The sequence below is a fragment of the Thunnus maccoyii genome, chromosome 15 (assembly GCF_910596095.1).
Source record: "Thunnus maccoyii chromosome 15, fThuMac1.1, whole genome shotgun sequence".
NCBI lineage: Eukaryota > Metazoa > Chordata > Actinopteri > Scombriformes > Scombridae > Thunnus > Thunnus maccoyii.
Window position 1 is genome coordinate 6,479,240 of NC_056547.1, and position 11,972 is coordinate 6,491,211.

At 35.9% G+C, this 11,972-nt stretch overlaps 1 protein-coding gene and 1 long non-coding RNA gene across 5 annotated transcripts; one reads left to right on the forward strand and one right to left on the reverse strand.

Annotated features, from left to right (window-relative positions):
* The first annotated feature begins 972 nt into the window (after nt 1-972).
* LOC121913599 (major histocompatibility complex class I-related gene protein-like) lies at nt 973-11,342 on the forward strand. Of its 4 annotated transcripts, none has more exons than XM_042436300.1 (8): nt 974-1,243; nt 5,975-6,241; nt 6,994-7,272; nt 7,376-7,678; nt 8,719-8,817; nt 9,067-9,084; nt 9,192-9,252; nt 9,873-11,342. In XM_042436300.1, exons 1-7 carry the CDS (start codon nt 1,189-1,191, stop codon nt 9,245-9,247), a joined length of 1,077 nt encoding a protein of 358 aa, XP_042292234.1. In that variant the 5' UTR covers nt 974-1,188; the 3' UTR covers nt 9,248-9,252; nt 9,873-11,342. The 4 variants fall into 4 exon arrangements, with proteins under 4 accessions (XP_042292236.1, XP_042292235.1, XP_042292234.1 ...); XM_042436299.1 differs by having other exon boundaries at nt 976-1,243; nt 8,707-8,817; XM_042436302.1 differs by lacking the exon at nt 9,873-11,342 and having other exon boundaries at nt 973-1,243; nt 7,376-7,595; nt 9,192-9,236.
* On the reverse strand, nt 1,859-3,191 carry LOC121913655. Its single transcript, XR_006100341.1, has 2 exons — nt 3,023-3,191; nt 1,859-2,338 (listed from the first exon to the last, which is right to left on the reverse strand). It is a non-coding gene; the product is annotated as an uncharacterized LOC121913655 (long non-coding RNA).
* Nucleotides 11,343-11,972: the final 630 nt, after the last annotated feature.

An 11,972-nucleotide genomic window follows, 5' to 3' on the forward strand; every position in this document is an offset into this window, starting at 1 on the left:
ATAAATGACCTTCATAAAAACGAGTCAGAAAGTCTTTTTTTGTTGGGTTTTTTGTGACCTTGAAATAGTTGCTTTTTTGGTAGTGATATTTATCTTAGTGCTGTACAGCACAAACTGTATAAACCCTCTGGAACAATATGATTACAGTTTGTCTAAAAGGTTTAAAAAGAGTGTCAGTTTTGAACATCTCCACTTGGAGGATTGACCTGCTATTGGGCCCTGAGGCAAAGGTTTGTTGTTGGGCCCCTGTTGTCCCCCACTATACATGGCATAACTCTACAGCTGAAATGATTAGATGATTACTGATTAGTTGATTGACATAACATTAATTGGCAGCAATTTTGATGATTGATTAAACATTTAAGTGATTTTTTAACTAAAAAACTATTAATTCTCTTGTACCAGCCTCTGAAATGTGAATATTTGCAATTCCACAGTTTCCAGCGACAGTAAACTCAACATCTTTAGGTCTTTGACTGTTGGTCAGACAAAACAATTAATCTGAATATGTAATATGATCTGCATTTTTATAAACTATTTTCATTTTACACACTGGAGAATCAATCAATGTTACGATGTTACAGTTTCACTTGGTGACGTACACATGACAGTTTATACAACACAAGCAGGGATCTATTCATCACTCACCGCTGTGTGAATCATGATTAACTAGGTTACTCTTGTTGTATGCAAAGGTCATATTTTGATCCACACCAGGATAATTCAAACCGAGATATGTGCAGTAGCCTATAGTATATGCCTGTTTAGCGATACACAGGTGGGCCCTCTCAGGTCGTACTAATCAAAGTAAAATAACTGATGTCCCAAGTCAGGCTATTCAGAACAGTTATCCACTATAAATCCAGACAGTTGTAAAAATCGCCCCACTGTGCTCATTAAATCACCGAATGCACGCTATTGTGAATCAGTGAACTTGTAGATCATTTTGTTTTGTACTTTCAGCTGTCAAATATGTATAATTATTACATTTGCTTCAAGGGTAAAATGTGTGTCTGTATAGATTAGTGATAGTCAGTGGGCTGGACATCTTCACGCATCAGTTGCAATATCATACTGGTCTACTTTGGTCCCACCTTCCCACACAACACAGGAAGACGCACAACAAAATGAAAACGGCGACTGGTTTGTCTACTGCAGCGGTCACTAGACTCCCCAAAAAGTCATGCCATGAAGACGATGGAGCTTGTTTTTCTGCTCATCTTCTTTCCTGTCACACTTTCAGGTGAGATTAACTTTAAAAACGCATTTTTTTTTTTTAACATTTAGTTGTCGAAAATTACTCGTTTGTTTTTTAGTGAGAGCCCTAACGTGATACAATTTACTTTCATTTTCAAATTTACGCAGTTTCGATCAAGCTTTACCCGTACCATTTTTGATAAGTTGTTCATTATGAAGGGTTTAATCAATGGCTTTAGCGATGGTAAATAAATTATTTACAAATCCTTTATAGACAGGCGCGTATCACTGCGGGGGTATAACAAGACGCATACCTGCCATGGGTCTATTACAGGCAGTGAAGTTAGATTTTACAGCGAGCTGAGCGGTTTCCGATGTTTCAGGCTTTTCTATATAGTACAAAGATTGGTCCATAACTAAAATTACAAGAAGTGCCAAAATTTAGCTTGCAGAGGTGCGCACACACAGGGGTGGAGCAGCAATTTTAAAAGTGTGGGGGTTCTAGAGGTGGGACATGAGCACAGAAACCACCCACCTTCAAGCAGTGTTCCAGTCTCAACATGCCAAATCAAAATGAATGCCATGCATTTAAACATTTTTTTCTTCTACTGTAGTTGTAACCACTGCTTCAGCTTACCATAAAATAATTACTGAGACCATATGAGTGTAACAACTGAGCAGAATTTATTTAGGGTCTCATAGCAGTTTACTACTTACATCCAGTTATTTGTATGAATTGCTGTACTGGAGCATAGCTATCCTTATTATACTGAAGATAATCACAGAGTATCTTTATCCTACTTCCTCACATACCTTATAGACATGAAATTAAAGGAAACTTACACTTCCATTAAAATGAAATGGATGGTTATTGATACATAACAAATTGAACCCTGGTAACAAATCAGTATCAGTTAAGAGTCATTTCTGAGTCCATGGACTAGCACAACCTAAACTGTCTTCAATTTTCTTTAAAAAAGTGTCTCTTTTAGTAGGAATCCAAAGGGGACCTTTAATTGTCTTTAATTGGGAAATTAAATATCTAAAGTTGTCCAGGAGGTTTTGTATCAGCAGGTGCAAATTCCTCTCCAACAGCCACAGGGAAGAAGTGGTCCCTCTTCATCTGAAGTCTTCCTCAAAGCTAACAGGAGAAAATCACATAAGCAGGTGATTTGAGGCTAGTGAGTGCAGAGAGTGAGAAACTAGCTCTCACAGGCCACAGCTACAACTATCTGAACCCTTTTTAAGCTCAATAATAAATAGTAATATTACTGTGGTCTAGCTTTAATACACAATACAAACTATACCTCATTCTAACTTATATTAAATGTAAAACACACATTACTCCCTAACATAAGGAGTCAAACTATGACGTCTAAAGCAACATATTCCTTTGACATTTAGCTTAAAACAGCATGAACTATGTGAGTTTACATTCTGGACACAGAAGTAACTTGTACATATTCTTGCCAAAGTCCGTCCAGCATTGTGGCTAATTAGCGATTAGCTTAACTCACGATTAGCGTTTAGCATGCTAATAAACATTAATTTGGTAAGATAAGATTTTACCATAAGGCAGGCAACACATTGCCATAAGACAGACAGATGTTACACATCTTAAATATGAATGCTCACCTTTTTCTATGACTATTTAAAAACGACAATAGAATTGACTTTAAAAACCAAATTTGCCACCTGGCTTACATTTAGGATAGTTTATTTCATTTATGTTCAGTGATGTTAGCTGAGTTGACACGTCACATAACAAGACAAAGTTACAAAAGAAAATTCTACATTACTAACCAGTTAAATAGCTGTTTCATACCTCTGATCTATTATTCTCTAATCTGTTATCACAGCCAGCGGTGAGTAACAGAAGCATCGTTGCTGAATGCACAAACGTAACTTTACTATACTTCAACTGTTTACTCTTCCCTGGTCTGGTGGATTGGTCAAACGGCTGTGATTGGCTGGATGACTGTTCAATTAATCTAACTTGACCAATAGGTTCTTCATGTATGGGAAACTCAGTTTCAGGGATGGAATTATGTTTTCTGTGTGAACAAAAACAAATCAACTTTCATGTACGGTATCAGTCCGGAGTTAGGACACACCGTCCCATTCTGACTAGTAGTGTAATCTGCTTCTTTTATTTCTCTATAGTATCTATTACATAAACTGTTGAGATATATTAATGAGATTAATTCATGTCTGAAACGTGTTGGATTAATCTGTGAATTTTACCTGTAATGTCGTTCAGGTGTCACTGACACTGAATATATTTTGCTGAAATAACAGTTTCTGTACAGTTCTTGTGTTCTGTATGTTGTTAACATCTGGCTGTGTGTCAGATTATTTCTTTTGACTTTATTAAATAGTGTCATTATTGAAATGACCTAAATATAAAACATACAACTCTAACAGGTTGTTTTAAATGTGTACTCATACTGTAACCTCAGATTACAAATAATATAATACAGTATAATGTCATATAATCTAGGCGTAATATGATATAATATGTTAAAACAACATAATATTCACAGAACAAGAATTAAATTGAAATCTCAAAGCACAGACCTAAAGTATTATTTTAATAAAGGAGTCTTTACATTTTGTATCTGGATGTGTTTTAAATACGCAGTGAATGACATCAATGTTGTGAAAACTTGACTTTGTGGTAGCTGAGTTATTTAAAGAGTCTCTGCGTTGGCCCACCAGTTAAAATGAGGACCAGAGATGAGAGCCATTCAACAGTTTATTGTTTTATTCACAGGATTTCCACTTAAATAGTTGACTTTCACAGATGATTTAAAGGCTAAAAGGCAAATGAAAACAATAATCAGTAAACAAAAGTACTATAATAAATCTTAATCAAATCAAATCACTTGTTTGGTTATTGAACACAGAAACAGCAATAACTACAATACACTTCCTTAACTTACTCAAATTATGCATCTGGTGCGCAGTCAACTGGAGAAGGTAGCTAATATCACACAGAGGTCAGCATGCTGCAGCAGACAAAGGGAGAGACTGAGCCAGGCTTCTTATCAGTTCAGGTGTGGCCCGTTAGGTTGAGACTAAGTCCTGCCCACCTAGGACTGGGCAGGAAGGAGGATTTTCTACAAATGATTTAATGTTTCATAAGAAGACCTTTGTGATATTAACTGTGATTTCAAGGCAATATTCTTATTACATTTACACCTTCTGAGGGCCAGTGCTGTACTGTAGATTACCTGTGAGACCGACTCAGGTGTTGCAAGACAGGAATACAACATTAACTTATAATGTGAAAACTATAGGCTAGGTGTAAATCATGGGCTATATCACATCTCGGTGTATTTTAAAACTACAGATATTTCAAAACTGTCTCAAACAAAAATGTATTAACACTTTAATAACTGCATGTGTGGAGTCTATGTGACACAAGAGGAGATACTTGAGTATGACCTTCTGCTTCAGACGATGTTGGTCTTTCATTAAGTGTAATGATTCTCACTTAGACTATTAACTGCAGCTTAATGTACCAGCATCATGTAGTAAAACACAATTTCACAAATATTTATCATATTGCAGTACCTGTTTTTAGTTAGATTTAGTTTTTGTTGAATACTAATATTAAAAATACAACTTATTATTCATATAATCTTAAAACAGTTGGTGTAACTTCTATTTCAGCCTTTATATTTCTCTTTTTAAAAATAACTGTACATTTACTACAGAACTTAACATACCTCAGATTTTGACATGTCTGTTCACTGCTGATTAATTATTGATTAAAGAGAATAAATGATATCGATTAGTAAAGAGGCACATTGCATTAACAACAGAAAAGCAGTTCAAAGATATTTTCTTCAAATATGTTTTCATATGATGTTGCTTCTCCTATATTAGGACTAAATGTATAACCATTAGCTATAATACGATATTTACCTAATTTTTTAGAGGAAATATCTCTATTTATGAATTCAACAGAAACTATTTTGTAATTATGAGGTCTTTATCTTGTAATCATCACTGACCTAGGCCTGATTTAGTTGGCTTTAGTTCCCTCTTGGTTTGAGGTTTTTGATACTGATGTTATTGAACATTATTCACCAAAGTCACATTTCTGAAATTATTTCATCAGTTTTGTACAGTGTTTTTTTTTTTAATGTAATTAATCAAATTAAATAACATAATAAAATTACAAAATTTCTACAGATTAAGATATTTTTCATTATTCAAGCAAAATAAGGCGAATTAGAGAAAACACTGATAAATAGTTGTAATTCATATGCTTTGCTCACCATATGTTGTTCCACTTTCAGGAATCTCATATCAGTGTACAGATATTTATATGAAGATTTAACATTTTGATTAGATTTACACTTGAATGTATATGTAGTCATTACTAACCTTATATAAAATGATGATCAGTAAGTTTAATAAAGCTGTCTTAGTCATTATGGCAAATGTGCCAACAAAACATGGCCTATTAACATATCCAGCATTCATTTATGTTTTGAGTTGTGTTTTTGGCTGCCTGGCCAATGGAAGGTCAATATTCACTCTCCTTTTAGCTTTTGTTTAGTCTCAATCATTCCAAGTATAATATCTGGCTCTTAGGTTGGTAGATGTTCTACTTTCATCACCAGCTCATCACTAACTTTGTGTGTTTGAGGTTTCATGCTGGGCAAAATATTGAATGTAATTAAATGTCATTATCACAAGTATAGATAAATGCATGATTATAAAAAAAAATGAACTTAAAAACCCTTCAAACTTCTTTCTCTTACAGTGAAACACTCGCTGAAGATTTTCACCACAGTGTCCTCTGGAGTCAAAAACTTCCCAAATTATGTGGTTGTTGCGTTGGTTGATGAAGTTCCAATAAGTTACTATGACAGCATCAGTAACACAGTGGAAGCCAAACAGGACTGGAAACAAAAAATGTTTGAAGATGATCCACAGCACTTGGAGTGGTGCACTCAGCAGTTTTTATCAGACCAATATGAATACAAAGATCACATTGACATTTTGAAGCAGCAACTGAACCAAACTGAAGGTAAGTAAAAATACTGTAAAAATGTAAAGTTGTGTTTTTTGTCAAATAGCAAACACATATAGTTGCATTATAAACACACATGTTTACATGTCCAAACACATACACAGTTTACTAAATGTGCATATATTCTTCACTCATATCTCTCCGTCTATTACCAGCCATGTAATGTGAGGGACTCTTTCAAAATGGGTCGTCAATATTGATATTATATATAGTTTCCCTGGTAGCTATGTGCTGGATTCACTGAAAAACTGAGCAAAAGGGTTCTACATTTGAATCATGGTGTGTGTGTGTGCGTGTGCGTGTGCGTGTGTGTGTGTGTGTGTGTGTGTGCGTGCGTGTGCGTGTGCGTGTGTGTGTGTCTGTGTGTCTGTGTGTCTGTGTGTGTGTGTGTGTGTGTGTCTGTGTGTGTGTGCGTGTGTGTGCATGTGTGTGTGTGTCTGTGTGTGTGTGTGTGCGTGTGTGTGTGTGTGTGTGTGTGTGTGTGTGTGTGTGTGTGTGTGTGCGTGTGTGTGTGTGTTGCCCTTCTTGTCATGTTTGGTTTGATCTAGATGCTTAAAAAGGTCAAGTACATTTTCGTTGGAAAGTTTGACCCCTTGATGTCAGTTTGTGTATTTCTGTGTGTTGGTCTTGCAATGAAGAGGTGACTCTTCCACATGTTCCTTGACATTTTCTAAACTGCAGGCTCACATAGGCTCCAGCCTCCTGTAACCCTCTGTGGGATCTCACTCTGCACTCTGTCTCTCTCTCAGGTGTCCACATCTTCCAGAGGATGAGCGGCTGTGAATGGGATGATGAGACTGGAGAGGTTAATGGTTTTGGTCAGTTTGGTTATGATGGAGAAGACTTCATAGCATTTGACCTGAAGACACTGACATGGATCGCTCCAAAACCACAAGCTGTCATCACCAAACACAAGTGGGACAGAGATAGAGCTCTCAATGAAAGAAGGAACTACTTCCTCACCCAGCAGTGCCCTGAGTTAGTGAATAAAAATTTGGACTATGGGAAGAGCTCTCTGCTGAGAACAGGTAGAATCACATGACCTGATGTAGTTTCATGGACACAACAATATTTAAATGCATCTTCTGTTTCTAACCTCCCTCCCACACCCCTCACCATTTATCTCTTCAGAGCTTCCCTCAGTGTTTCTCCTCCAGAAGACTCCCTCCTCTCCAGTCAGCTGCCACGCTACAGGTTTCCACCCTCACAGAGCCATGATGTTCTGGAGGAAAGATGGAGAGGAGCTTCATGAGGATGTGGAACACGGAGAGATCCTCCCCAACCATGATGGATCCTTCCAGATGAGTGTTGACCTGAACCTTTCATCAGTCACACCTGAAGACTGGAGGAGGTACGAATGTGTGTTTCATCTCTCTGGTGCGAAGAACGACATCGTCACCAAACTAGACAAAAAAGTGATCAGAACCAACTGGGGTAAGACTGGAATACTGACTTTACTATGTTTATTTAATGTATACATGTAATTTGCCATGAACATTTAGAAGATGTTAAACCTGAGCTCTGATTTTACAATTTGAATGAGTTCAAAACAATCTTGACTTTCTGGAGCTGAAGGTTAGTTAAGTCCAGGGTTAACAAACAAAACTGCTGTTCTGCTCATTCAAATAAATATTGTTTCTTACTTGTTACATTATGCACATGACCTACTAAAAATTACTTTAGTGAATGCAACAAAAAACAGTTCAAATCTAGTGGTGTGCCAGCAAATGATTAGGAGCACAGGTCTGTCACAAATCTAACCAAATTAAACATAAAACATAATTTCTGAAAACAGAAACACAACATGCAAAATGCTAGACCACATTTTTACTTTACTTGTATTTTATTTATTGCACTGTCATGGGATTACTCACAAGACAATCTACTGTTTGTATGTGAAAATAAGATTTATTAAAACAAGTAAGAACAAACTAGAACTGTTGCTGATCTGAGGAAACACATAAAAACATAAAGAACAAAGCTTTAGTATTACAATAACAAAAACACAAAAGGTGTAATACAACAAAGACAGGGAACAGGTACAACATAGACACAGGATGGACACACAGAGGTCTGAAGCACTAAGGTGGTTTTCACCTGCAGATGGTCGTTGTATGAATTATTGTGATGCCAAATTAAACCATCACATCAACATGTCCAGTAACATTAATTTCACCTAGAAAGAGACATCATCTGCTTTTGACAGTATAATTGAGCTGCTGTACTCACATTTACAACTCTGCACATCCTGGACAATAATAAGTTTCCTCAGTAGAAAACTCACAGGATTCCCAAACTGTCTGTGTGTCACGACGGGGAAAGTCCTGTGTTTTAAGGGGATGAAAATAAGAAACGTGATCATCAATAATGATGTATGATTATCATACATTATTAAAGGTGAAAATACCAAAAGTACATTGGCATGCCCTTGATGCACTGTGAATGTTTTGTTTTGGTTCCAGTTTCTCCCTCAGAGTTCCCTGCTGGTCCTGTTATTGGAGGTGTTGTAGGACTGCTGCTGCTCCTGGCAGTCTGCATCACTGGAGTCTTCATCTGGAGGAGGAGAGATAATGGTGAGAGACAAACATACTTTTACTCATCATCAAGTCATTTTAACAACAAATAACAGTGTAACCTGGCTGATGTTCAGTAACGTGACCTCCAGCTAAAGAGTTACTCTCTTATCTTTCAAAATAAAAGAAGAAATCAGTGGAATTAATACAGTGTTTCTATAAAACATTTATTGGTGTTTTATTTGTTTGCTTTCATAAATTCTGACATTTTACATTTTGAAATATTATAATCTCTCATCTGTATTTCAGGATTCAGGCCTGCAAACTGTGAGTATTCTCTCAGTTTATCTCTCTCTCTCTCTCTCTATGTACAGATAAATGCAGTGTATAGTTTAAATTAAACACTTTAAATTTAAACTGCTTTTCTTTTATAGCTTCAGACTCATCATCCTCTGATCCATCTTCAGTCAGAGATGCAGCTCTTAACTGATCACAGTGAGTATTTCATCATGTCATCAACACTGTGCAGATACTGTATGAAGAATCTCTCTGTTGCTCCTCCCGAAACTAGCTACAATATACTGATATAATACTCTCATAAATATACTGAAAGTCTGTCTTTGTTAAAAAACTGTTTGTCTGATTTGACAGAATTTCTCAGTCAAGTGATCCAGTATAGTTACAGGAAACAGCTGACACTGAGGTTTTAATGTAATACTGATTAAAATTATTTTGGACTAAAATCAAACATATATTTACTGTATAATATGACCACTAATAATTCCAGGTCCTTTTCTATTTGTTACTCTGTCTTTGCAGCCTTCCAGTAAAGATTTAGAGGAGAATAGTGAACTCAAATAAAGATGCTGTGGCTTCAATGTTTTATTCTACTTTGCACCATAAATGTTCATTAACAAAACTTATTTTACTGAATATTGAGATGTGACGTCACAGGACCCGTCAGAAAGTCACATGATACATCAAACTAAAGTGTGAATTCATAGATCAGATTTATGAGTTTCAGGTCATCAGTGGATGCAGTGAAGAATGATATCTGTGAAGATTATCTGAGAGCTGATAGAAGCATTAATGTTGATGTGAATCCTCCACTGCAGGAGTAACAACATCTGGAGAGAACTGATGCTGCTGTCCAGCTGTTTCCTCAAACCTTTGGTGGAGATGAATCACTGCAGCAGCTACCAGACACCAAAGAGCCACAACGTTACTCCAGTGGGGCATCTTTTGTCTTCAGATATCAAATTCATGTCAGTTAGTCATGTGATGTACTGTCTTTGATGATGATGGGAGACATGCAGCACTTTAACCTCTGCTTCTAACGCTGGAGTCAAACCTAAAACTTGAAATGTTCAACTACTCATGCTTTCACTAACAATTAGTTTGACAGTTGTATTTTAGAAACACTAATGAAGATTCTGCACTAGGCCACAATTGAAAAAACACAGTTTTTGTTTCTCTCTTTGTTTCATTGTGATTACAGTTTGAACACTGCATCTCAACTTCTCTCACTTTAACTAAAGTATAAATATCTGAGTTATGTTTTAGTCTTCCAACACACATTGCTCCTCCACACCAAGTAACAGCTGTAACTCTTTTTAAACATCAATTTGTAAACGTTTCCACGATTTTAAACAATATAAATATATTTTTGATTATTTAGATACTCCTCCATATGTGATGAAAATCACATATTAAAGCAATAACACTTCTTGGAGCTTAAACATTTGTATCTTATACATTTGCCATCTTCATGTCCTGTATTTGTCATGCGGATGATAAATGTTAATGTCATTATAACATTATTGTTAATGCTCATATTATTGGTGTTAAAGGATTAATGAGAGTTTTATCTGTGGTACTGATAGATGTACTTTATTTCATATTGCCAAACTGGCAAAATTGATTTGTCTACGTGACAGTATACGTCTTCTCTAAGGTCATGTGATCTGTTTTTGGCTAAATGTTTTCACCTCAGATAAAGTTTGTCTCCACATCTACAAGTTAATAATCAATTATGAATTGTTAATCAATCATCTTTTCACTGGTGAATGTAAAACATGATTTTTTTTGGATGTCACAGCTCTCATATGTGTCACATACATTAGGTGTAGAAATTATCTCCTGTCTGTACATGAGGTCAAATGAGAATTAGAAAAAAATATTTTTTCACTTATCTTCTTTTTTTATTTGATGAACTTCATTTTGTCTAGTGAGGCTGCTACATTTTCTAGTGTCATTCTTGTTCAATTTATTTGATTAATAATTACAATTTTCCTGAAAACCTGTTTAAGAGGTCTTCCTGTTACATCATACCTGTGTAAACCTCAAATGTTCAGATGTGTAGGCTTAAAGGTTTTCTTCCAAGTTTTGGGAAACACTCTAGTGAAGCTTGTCCCTGACATCTAGAAAGCATGAGCTTACTTTTTAAAATGTTATCAGTTGTCAAAATGTGTGAGGATAAAAGAAAAAGTTTACACTACTACAGAGGAGTACACTGAACCTTGTGACTCAGAGTGTGTCTTTCCCTATATCACCACTAGAGAGCAACATAACTCTGAAATGTCTCAGCTGTGAGGTCACCACAGAGAAACAGCTGCCAGAGCATTTACACACCTCCAACATTACAAAGAGTTCCCTGACTTTAAGTTTTCAACAGTTAAAGCAAGATTCTTACAAACAGCCTGTTTCCATATGAGATCAGACCAATACAGTTAAAGTGAAAATTAAATTTAAACTTTAACTTTCCAACCGTGTTACTGGAGGTTTAAACACATGCAAATTATTATCAAATAAATGCAAAACATGTCTTTAATTAAAACTTAGCAACAGATAAACAGCAAATTACTTTTGGAAACGGTCACCTGCATAGACCTCTGTACTGTAAGTGATGGTCATGATGTTTAGATGTCAGAAAGGAGGTTGGTAGTAAAATTCTTAACAGATAAATTTACACTGTTTTATTTCCTTAATGTCAGTGTTGTGTTGATGACAGCAGAAACTGACATTCAGAAACCTTTAACACAATTGTTGCATCTATAGGAGGAAACAAACATCTCACTCAGTCTTCTTCACCACTTCCTTTTGAAGTCCCCACAGTCAGGTTAATGATATAAAGTGTATATAAACCCTTTAAATCAGCACCTATTTGATGTCAAATGGAGATGGGAAATCATTTATATTACAGAATGTGAAAAACA